Source organism: Panthera leo, chromosome B2, assembly GCF_018350215.1.
Source record: "Panthera leo isolate Ple1 chromosome B2, P.leo_Ple1_pat1.1, whole genome shotgun sequence".
In the NCBI taxonomy this organism is placed as follows: Eukaryota; Metazoa; Chordata; class Mammalia; order Carnivora; family Felidae; genus Panthera; species Panthera leo.
Window position 1 is genome coordinate 1,383,751 of NC_056683.1, and position 11,498 is coordinate 1,395,248.

The 11,498-nt window shown below is 38.7% G+C and overlaps 1 protein-coding gene across 1 annotated transcript; it reads left to right on the top strand.

Annotated features, from left to right (window-relative positions):
* The first annotated feature begins 6,547 nt into the window (after positions 1 to 6,547).
* Positions 6,548 to 7,510, top strand: LOC122218922 (olfactory receptor 2W1). Its single transcript, XM_042937227.1, has one exon. It carries the CDS (start codon positions 6,548 to 6,550, stop codon positions 7,508 to 7,510), a length of 963 nt encoding a protein of 320 aa, XP_042793161.1.
* Positions 7,511 to 11,498: the final 3,988 nt, after the last annotated feature.

Here is an 11,498-nt window from a genome sequence, read left to right on the forward strand (position 1 = left end):
AACAAGCAATCCTAAAATGTGTATGGAACCACAAAAGGCCCCGAATAGCCAAAGTAATTTTGAAGAAGACCAAAGCAGGAGGCACCACAATCCTAAACTTTAGCCTCTACTACAAAGCTGTAATCATCAAGACAGCATGGTTTCAGCACAAAAACAGACACATAGACCAATGGAATAGAATAGAAACCCCAGAACCAGACCCACAAAAGTATGGCCAACTATTCTTTGACAAAGCAGGAAAGAATATCCAATGGAAAAAAGACAATCTCTTTAATAAACGGTGCTGGGAGAACTGGACAGCAACATGCAAAAGAATGAAACTAGACCACTTTCTTACACCATTCACAGAAACAAACTCAAAATGGATAAAGGACCTGAATGTGGGACAGGAACCCATCAAAACCCTAGAGGAGAAAGCAGGAAAAAACCTCTCTGAGATCAGCTGCAGCAATTTCTTACTTGACACATCCCCAAAGGCAAGGAAATGAAAAGCAAAACTTAACTATTGGGACCTCATGAAGATAAAAAGCTTCTGTACAGCAAAGGAAACAATCAACAAAACTAAAAGGCAACCAACGGAATGAGAAAAGATATTTGCAAATGACATATAGGACAAAGGGCTAGTATTCAAAATCTATAAATAGCTCACCAAACTCCACAACCGAAAAACAAATAATCCAGTGAAGAAATGGACAGAAAACATGAATACACACTTCTCTAAAGAAGACATCCACGTGGCTAACAGGCACATGAAAAGATGCTCAACGTCACTCCTCATCAGGGAAATATAAATCAAAACCACACTCAGATATCACCTCACGCCAGTCAGAGTGGCTAAAATGAACAAATCAGGAGACTATAGATGCTGGTGAGGATGTGGAGAAACGGGAACCCTCTTGCACTGTTGGTGGGAATGCAAACTGGTGCAGCCGCTCTGGAAAACAGTGTGGAGGTTCCTCAAAAAAATTAAAAATAGATCTACCCTATGACCCAGTAATAGCACTGCTAAGAATTTACCCAAGGGATGCAGAAGTGCTGATGCAGAGGGGCACTGGTACCCCGATGTTTATAGCAGCACTTTCAACAATAGCCAAATTATGGAAAGAGCCTAAACATCCATCAACTGCTGAATGGGTAAAGAAATTGTGGTTTATATACGCAATGGACTACTACGTGGCAATGAGAAAGAATGAAAAATGGCCTTTTGTAGCAACATGGGTGGAACTGGAGAGTGTTATGCTAAGTGAAATAAGTCATACAGAGAAAGACAGATACCATATGTTTTTACTCTTATGTGGATCCTGAGAAACTTAACAGAAGTCCATGGGGTAGGGGGGTAGGGGAAGAAAAAGAAAAAAAGAGGTTAGAGAGGGAGGGAGCCAAACCTTAAGAGACTCTTAAAAACTGAGAATAAACTGAGGTTTGACGGGGGGTGGGCAGGAGGGGAGGGTGGGTGATGGGTATTGAGGAGGGCACCTTTTGGGATAAGCACTGGGTGTTGTATGGAAACCAATTTGACAATAAACTTCATATATTGAAAAAAATAAAAATAAATAAATAAATAAGTACAGAGAGCAAACTGAGGATTGATGGGGTGTTGGGGGAAGGGGAAATGGGTGATGGGCATTGAGGAGGACACTTGTTGGAATAGCACAGGGTGTTACACATTAAGAGATGAATCACTGGATTCTACTCCTGAAGCCAAACAACACTGTATGTTAACTAACTTGAGATTACATACATACATACATACATACATACATACATACATACATCTTATAGATTAACATCTACTGTAATTCTAGTCTTTGAAATGCATTTAGCAGGGAATTTTATCTGTAACGCATTTACTACCTAGAGAAAAAAAAAATCTGAATATACAGTTCCTCATTCCCCTGTCCTAAAGCTTTCCTTCATATTGGCGTAACTTTTGCATCTATTCCGTTTCTCCTAATGAAATATCAGGATATGGCCTAATTCTCCAATCTCTTCATGAACTACTTTTTCTCTCCCACTTTACAGATATCAATCGGATGCAGGCCAATGGTTTAGGAAATATTTCTTCGTGATCTGGGCTTTCAGGCAACACTGGGAAATTTTGCTCCCTTCTTAATCTGAATTAATGCTTTTATAATGTGCCTCTAGGACTAAGACCTATTTGCTGGGTTTTTTTCAGTCAGAATGAGTAGCAAGAATCTGTGACAGGTTTCATCACCTTACGTGAAGTCACGTGTTCAAGAAGGTGGAGTCCTCCTGTCCAGAATGAGTTTTTAACCTGCTTGGGGAACAGCAGAATTCACAGAATTCACAGCCACGCTGCAGGAAAGACATGAAGGGGCAGCAGTGCTGGACAGCACGTGCTTAGCTTTTCCACACGTTGTGGGCTCCTCGCTGGTCAAGAAGCAGCATATCGGGAGAACTGTCTCTGGATCATAGTAACGTCCATCTTCAATCTCTCTTGGAAAAGAGCGTGTCTGGGTTGGTAAAACAATTGGGGGAGGTAAGGGAAACTGGACTTAGAGTTATATGCACTGATTCCTCTGGTTTTCTTTCAGAATTCTTATACAATAAATCAATATTGTAAATCTCTTCAGAGAAATTCTCCCTTTTAAGCTCTATTATGGAAGATTAAATCTATTCTCCACTAGAAGAGGAGGACATGAAACTCTTTCTCGACGTGTGATTTCAGACATTTTGATCCAGCAGAAATGTAATGGGGAAATGTAGGTTAAATTGGAAATGAAGGACTGAAATACAATATTTTATGCAAGAGGACTGTGCACATGGGAAGGAATCAGATCTGTCTCTAAATCTCATGGTGTGCATGAAAAATTATTTGAAGACTTCCAATGTCAGGATTTTAATTGGCAGAAGGATTTTTCCCCTTTCTAAATTAATCTTTGAAAGGCATAGCGATAATGGAAATAGCTAAGGAATTAACAGCATGGCATTGACTTTCATTTTCAAAAAATTTTCATTTTTGTTTTCATATAATTTTAACTGAGGTTCTGTCTTATTCAGAAGTCAGGAACTATTACACACACCAACTTGTCTGTTGATATAAGTAAGTTTTTTTTTTTATTCATCTCCCTGCTCAGACATTATAGACCTATAAAGATGTGTGACAGTGTGCAACACATTTCAGAGTTATATTTTTCTTTTATGCAACTCAGTCAATGATAGAATCCAGGCTCATATCATGATTCTTGAAAAGCTAATTTTTTTAACATTTATTTATTTTTGAGAGAGAGACAGAGCACGAGGTGGGGAGGAGGGGCAAAGAGAGATGAAGACACAGATTCCAAAGCAGGTTACAGGCTCTGAACTGTCAGCACAGAGCCCAATGTGGGACCCAAATCCACAAAACATGAGATCATGACCTGAGCCAAAGTCAGACACTTAACTGACTGAACCACCAAGTGCCCCTTGAAAAGCTAATTCTGGGGGAATCAACAAATGACTCTCACAAAATAACTATGTTAGCCAGTATATTCAGTTGTTCTTCTAAACGTGTATACTTTTGAATCTTGGCCACAAGTTGAGGTATTTTCTTCATAATATCCAGGAAACAGATTTGAAAAAGCATAACAAATATCATACCATATATATTTACACAATGTCTACACGCATGCACACACACACACACACACACACACACACACACACACACACACACAAAGGGAAATAAGGACACCAGTTTGATATTTACTTCTTAATATTCAATATGTATTTTCTCTTAATTATTTTTTTGAGATAGAGAGCATGAAGGGGGAGTGGGGCAGAGAGAGAGAGAATCTCAAGCAGGCCTCAACCCCAGCACAGAGCCTGATGTGGGCTTGACCACGGGATCATGACCTGAGCCAAAATTAAGAGTCAGACACTTAACTGACTGAGCCACCCAGGTTCCACTCTTAGTTAATTTTTTAAATTTTTATTTATTTTGGAGAGAGAGAGACATAGTATGAGTGGAGGAGGGGCTGAGAGAGAGAGGGAGACACAGAATCTGAAGCAGGCATCAGGCTCCAAGCTGTCATCACAGAGCCCAACGCAGGGCTTGAACTCAAGAACTGTCAGATCATGACCTGAGTTGAAGACCCAGGCTTAACTCACTGAACCACTCAGGTGTCCCCTTATTTTTTAATAGAAGCTTTCTGGATGTTATTATGGCTGTAGCAGTAAGAAATTGTATTTTTATACTCAGCAATAGGACACTATGGAGGATTACCAATAATCTGTTCAATTGTTAAAAATTTGGGCTGTTCTGACATCCTCATGTACGTCTAGAGGAGCTCTACCTGTATCTCACTACTGAATGAGGATGAGTTCATTATTCCTTAGAATAGAAACTAATGTCTTAAGTTACTTTTCATCGAACTGAATGTACCTGCTATTTGTTACTATATAAATCACAGATATTTTCCACTTGTCTGCCACTTTCTCTCCTTTTTAATGTAAAAACAATGCTACCTAACAACTTTATGTGATTTTACACTGTTATTCATAGTGTGGTAATTTTTATTTTGTTTGGAAATTATGTATAAATATGAGAGAATAGGTAGATGGTAGATAGATACAGATAGATACATAGATACACAGATACTTGGATAGACAGGTATTGGTGGAACGTTTTAGGCAGCATGGAGAGAGTGGAGAGCAACAGACATCAGACACACTTTCTTAAAGATTACAAAGTACCATAGGAAGCTGTTAAATTTTTACCAACATCGTACAATTTCTTCTTATAACAATTGCAATAAGTAATATTTATGGAGATATGCTATGTTCCAAGTGTTGTTTTAAGCAGATTTATGATTCAGTTAATCTTGACCCATAGCAGTTTTGTTTTCTTTATTTTCACAATGAGAAGTCTGAGCCTTTCTGGGCTCGGTAGCAAACACCTAAATAACCTGAGAGACATGAAGAGAAACTCTCTACCTATGCTTTTAAACTCTCAGCTAGGGGCATCTGGGTGGCTCAGTCGGTTCAGCATCTGACTTTGGCTCAGGTCATGATCTCACAGCTCATGAGTTCGAGCCCCGTGTCATGCTCTGTGCTGACAGCCAGAGCCTGGAGCCTGCTTCTGCTTCTGTGTCTCCCTCTCTCTCTGCCCCTAACCCACTTGCATTCTGTCTCTGTCTCTCTCAAAAAATAAACATTAAAAAAAAATTCTAAACTCTCAGCTATACTGGCCCTCTACAGATCCCCTTTTCATGATACAGGATATCAAACAAAAAAAGATAGGTTGAGAGTATCCCTCTTTAAGCAAGAAACATTCGGAGCTGGACAAAAGAATGAACAGGATTGCAAAAGTAGAAGTCCAGAAAAGAAGGGGAAGGTTCCCAGGGCTTCCGATGGGAATGAGTTTAACATGTCAAACTGGGAGGAAGCCAGGAGTCCATGTGTCATGTGTATAAAGCAACTTCTGAGATGAGCATGAGGCCTCGTGCAGATCCATGCAAGCATGGATTGGGGTTTTTCTTCAATGAAACGGAAAGGGGCTAGCAAATTAAAAGAACATGGATGATGTGACTGATTTTATTGAATCGTGTAACAATGTAAGCAAAAAAAAAAAAAGTCTGGATGAAAGGAGTGAAGACAGGGGCGCCTGAGTGGCCCAGTTGGTTAAGCGTCCAGCTTTAGCTCAGGTCGTGATCTCGCGGTCTGGGAGTTCTAGCCCCGCGTCGGGCTCTGTGCTGACAGCTCAGAACCTGGAGCCTGCTTCTGATTCTGTGTTTCCCTCTCTCTCTGACTCTCCCCCCATTCATGCTCTGTCTCTCTCTGTCTCAAAAATAAATAAACGTTAAAAAAAATTTAAATCTAGAAAATCTACAAGAAGCCTAGAAAATCTAGAAAATCTAGAAAAGAGATGATCGTGATTTCGATTAGGGTAGTGACTATGGAAGCTTCTTGAAAGTGAGAATATACTTAAAATACAACTTGCATTAAAATTTACCATTTTGGCGATAAGTTAGGTATTGGGATGAGAGACATAAAGATGTCAGGAGTAAAAGGCCATATCTCCTACATGAGAAACCAGGACATCAGTGGTGCTACTCACTAAGAAGAGGAACACTATTTTCCTCATTCTGACATTAGCAAAATAATTACATTTTATAGGTAAATTTGCTGACCAGAAAAATAATGTGTTCATTATATCAAGCGAACAAGATTGGTAGAGAATCAGAGGGTCACATCACTTTAGAAACAGATCCTTTTCAAACTTGCAAATTTATATGTGACAAATTTCAGACCTTGAGTTTAAGAGTAATATCTCCAAGCTCACCTAGATAAAAATATAATATTAAGTCCAACACCATAAAATGATCTACAACAAATACCAGATTACTTGGCTATAATATTTACTTTCACCCATTATTTTTTAATTATTAGCATAAATTCTTTCCCTTTAGTTATGTGGTCTGTACTGACAATTTCTCCTCCTCCATCTCCTTCTCTTACTCCTCCTGCTCCTCCTCCTCATCCTCATCCCCATCCTCCTTCACCTCCTTCTGCTTTTCTCACTCTAGGATTTGGACACTGAAGGACTATGGGCCAAAACAATCACACTTCTCTGCACGGTTTTATTCTGCTCGGCTTCTCGGACCATCCCAAACTGGAGATGGTCCTATCAGGAGTTGTCACTCTCTTCTACTTCATTACGTGGGTGGGTAACACAGCCATCATCCTTGCATCTCTCCTGGATTCCCATCTCCACACACCGATGTATTTTTTCCTCAGGAACTTATCTTTCCTGGATCTATGTTTCACAACCAGCATCATCCCTCAGATGCTTGTTAACTTGTGGGGACCTGACAAGACCATCAGCTATGTGGGCTGTGTCACTCAACTCTACGTTTATATGTGGTTGGGTTCCACTGAGTGTCTCCTCCTCGCTGTTATGTCCTATGATCGTTTCACAGCTATTTGTAAGCCCCTGCATTATTTGGTAATCATGAACCCACATCTCTGTCTCAAGATGATAATCACAGTCTGGAGCATTAGTTTGGCCAATTCTGTAATATTATGTACACTCACCCTGAATTTGCCTCGATGTGGAAACAACCTTCTAGACCATTTCTTGTGTGAGTTGCCAGCTATGGTCAAGATAGCATGTATAGACACCACAACAGTTGAAATGTCTGTTTTTGCTTTGGGCATTGTCATTGTCCTTACGCCACTCGGCCTTATTCTTATATCCTATGGCTACATCGCCAAAGCCGTGCTGAGAATAAAGTCAAAAGAAGGCCAACAAAAAGCAATTAATACCTGTGGATCTCATCTCACTGTCGTGTCCATCTTCTATGGAACTATTATCTACATGTACCTGCAACCAGGTAACAGTGCCTCCAAAGACCAGGGAAAGTTCCTCACCCTCTTTTACACGATCATCACTCCAAGTCTTAACCCTCTCGTTTATACCCTGCGGAACAAGGACATGAAGAATGCATTGAGGAAGCTGGTGACAGTTGACCGTGAATCTACAAAATCAAAGAGGGACCAAAAGTCATAGAATCGTATTACCCTGGATAAGACAATGAAAAACATTTTCTAATTGTCTTTCCTTGTTTTATTCAAGTGCAATAAACACACAGTGTTATATTAGTTTTAGGTATACAATGTGATTCAACAATTCTATACATTTATCAATGCTCATCATGTGTACTTTCAATCCCCTTTATCTATTTCACCCATCTCCTCACTCACCTCCCCTCTAGAAATTACTAATTCCCTATACTTAAGAGTCTATTTTTTATCTCTTTCTTTTCTTTGTTTGTTCATTTGTTTTGATGCCTAAATTCCACATATGAGTGAAATCATACGGTCTTTGTCTTTCTCTGACTGATTTCACTTAGCATTACATGCTCTTACTCAACCATGTTATGGTGGATTTTGTGGCATGATTTTGTTCTTTTCATGGCTGAGTAATATTCCATTATGCATATACCACACCTTCTTTATCCACTCATCTATCAGTTGACACTTGGATTGCTCCCATATCTTGGCAGTAAACAGAGGGTGCCTATATCTTTTCAAATTAGTGTTTTTACTGGAATACTGGATCATATGGTGATTCTTTTTTTAATTTTTCAAGGAAACTCCATACTGTTTTCCACAGTGGCTGTAACAATTTGCATTCCCACCAACAGTGCATGAGGATAGTAATTCCTTCGACATCAGCCAGAGAAACATTTTTTGAAATATGTCTCTTCTGATAAGGAAAACAAAAGGAAATTAAACTATTGAGACTACAACAAAATTAAAAGGGTTTAAACAGCAAAGGAAACAATCAACAAAACAAGAAGGCAAACTAGTGAGTGGAAGAAGAAATATTGAAATGTTATATCCAAAATATATAAAGAATTACACAACTCAACACCAAAAATCATCATCATCATCATCATCATCATCATCATCATCATCATCTGATTTGAAAATGGGCAGAGGGCTTGAATATGTATTTTTCCAAAGAAGATGAATAGATAGGCAACACACACGAAAAGATGCTCGACATCACTAAGATTTAGAGAAATGCAAATTAAAACCACAATAAGAGATCACTTTTACACTTGTCACAATGGTTAAAATAAAAAATGCAAGAAATAACAAGTGTTGGTGAGAATGTGGAGAAAAAGGAACCCTAATGCACTGTTGGTGGGAATCTGTCTTTAATTTCTACTGAGGCAAGTAATTCCTAGGTCATAGAGAGAATTAATAGAATAGTTGGTGTATATGAACATTCTGTGGATGCAAACAATACTATACCCATCCTACTTAGCTCTTTTATGACTTTCATCATTGGCATATCTTCAGGGAAATTGGAACATTAGGAATTTTTATTTTTGTTTTTAACATAACACCAAGAGGCTATAAATATAAATGTGAAGACATGTGATTTATTCTAAAGACCCATAGGAAGTGTTTTGTTTATCTAGTTTTTATACTCTATGCTAATGCTTTATCTTCAGAAATATAGACCTGAATGGATGATTTCATTTACTTTGTGTGGTGCATGTAACATCATAATGTACAAATATTATACATCAAATCTCTTTTGATGCCATACAAACATTTATCCTGAATAATGGGTCTTCGTTATTGAAGTTATTTCTTCTTTACCATGACACAAGGCAGTGAGAAGAAACAAATTAAAGCATTTAGAGGTAATAAAACAGTTTTATTCATTACTTATTCACTCATGAAACTTTTATTCCACGCTGTCTCAATCTCAATGACTAGCTTGAGTTTAGTTAGGATTTGCCTTAGATATCTAGAGAATCATGGATTTGTGTAATTTTTGAGAAATGTAGATTCATACATTTTTATGTAGTGTAATTTCATAAAATGAATAACTTTTCATTTCCAATTATTGTGATATAGTAGTTAGCTTTTTATGGTGAAATATGATGACCTTTTAATTGGCCTTTGATATTTTCTGTGATCTGAAACCTTTCTCTAAAAGACCCTATCATTTAAGAATTATAATCAATCACATATATAATATTTTTTCCTCTGTCACCTCATAATTCTTGAAATGTGAAGAGGAGGAGTCACTGGATAATTTTTACTTTCCCACTCAGAACACAGAAATGCCTCACATAAAATATAATGTGATGTAGGATACTGTCAATGTCCTTTCACCCACATCAATCTCCTTTACAGGTGCCTCCAGAAACAGTTCATCAGCCCACATAAAGTGTCAACAGAAAGAACATAAGTTCTGTGTCCCTGAGGTACACAGGTCTGTCCACCTCACCCATTATTCTTGTATTTTGAAAGTTTATTTTTAGTCTTGGCAAGAATCTTTAACTAATAACATTAGGATAAATATTAAGTCATTTGCTAACTTCAATAAGTACACCAAAAGTAGACTAGCAATGAACTCTTAGGAAAATATTATATCTTATACCTATAATTGTTTGTTTTTATGTGTGTCTTTAGTTCTATTTTTCCTTTGGCTTAGGTTTCTCCTGCATTAGGGCTGCAAAATAAACCAATATTTTAAATAATTAATCTCCCTCTTATTTCTTTTAAAGAATTGCATATTCTCAGACCATTATGCTAAGTTATAATAAATCCTTAAAATATATCGAGCCCCTATAAGTTAATCAGTACGTCTGTAAGAATTCAGGGAGACACCTCTCCAGGAACTAAGGAGCTGATCAGTGACATTTCCCTCCTCCTCCCCTCAGCATGAACACAGAGTCGCCTATGGGAAACAGTGCCACATGGGCACTGGCTGCCTAAATTGACTCACCAAGCTGCACCCCCCTGTACCCTGGCAGGATGGTCCTTCTCAGACAAGCTTGCCTCAGCCCCACTGTGGCAAGCCCCATCGCTCAGAAGTCCAGCACAAGCCACCACATCTCCTGACCAGAGAGTTCTGCAGGACCTCAGTTCTGGTGGAGCTGGTGTCAGGTCTCATTTAACAAGCCAACCAGAGCACACCTAGTTAAACTCACCACATTCAGACCAGGGACCAAACACTGTCCATGGGAAGCAAGGACAGTCTCTGCAGACGACTGGCCTGAAAGATAGAACAGCCAAAACACAACAGCAGAGCACATGAAGCACATACTGGAGGCACTCCCTGAAGCTTCTACATGACCTTTTCTTCCTAAGGCCATTACTTTCATGAGAAGGAGACATAAGAACTTTTCTAACACAGAGAAGAAGGCAGACTTAGAAAAAATCAAATGAGAAAGAATGAAATCTGGCCATTTGTAGCAACGTGGGTGGAACTGGACAGTGTTATGCTAAGTGAAATAAGTCAGGCAGAGAAAGACAGATACCATACGTTTTCACTCATATGTGGATCCTGCGAAATTTAACAGAAGACCATGGGGGAGGAGAGGGGGAAAAAAAGTTACGAGAGGAAAGGAGGCAAACCATAAGAGACTCTTAAAAACTGAGAACAAACTGAGGGTTTATGGTGGGGGGAGGGGAAAGTGGGTGATGGGCACTGAGGAGGGCACCTGTTGAGATGAGCACTGGGTGTTGTATGGAAACCAATTTGACAATAAATTATATATTAAAAAAAGAAAGAAAAAATGCAAATGAAAGAACAAGATAAGGTCACAGCCAGTGATCTAAGTGAGACAGATGTAAGTAACAGGCCTAATGGAGAATTTAAAGCAACAATCGTAAGGATATTCACTAGTTTTGAGAAAAGAATGGAAGACATCAGGGAGACCCCTACAGCAGAGATAAGAGTTTTAAAAAAGGAATCAATGAGAGAGATAGAATGCAATAAATGAGATGGGAAACAGGCTTGATGAAATGAAGAGCAGGTGGAAGAAGCAGAGGAATGAACAAATGATATGGAAAAGAAAATAATGGAAAAATAGTGAAGCTGAACAAAAGAGAGAAAGAATTATGGATCACAAGAATAGGCTTTCCCTGTAGGAAACTCATTGATTCCATCAAATGTAAGAACATTCATATTTTAGAAGTCCCAGAAGAATAAGAGAGAGAAAAGGGGGCAGAAAGTGTAGTTCAAG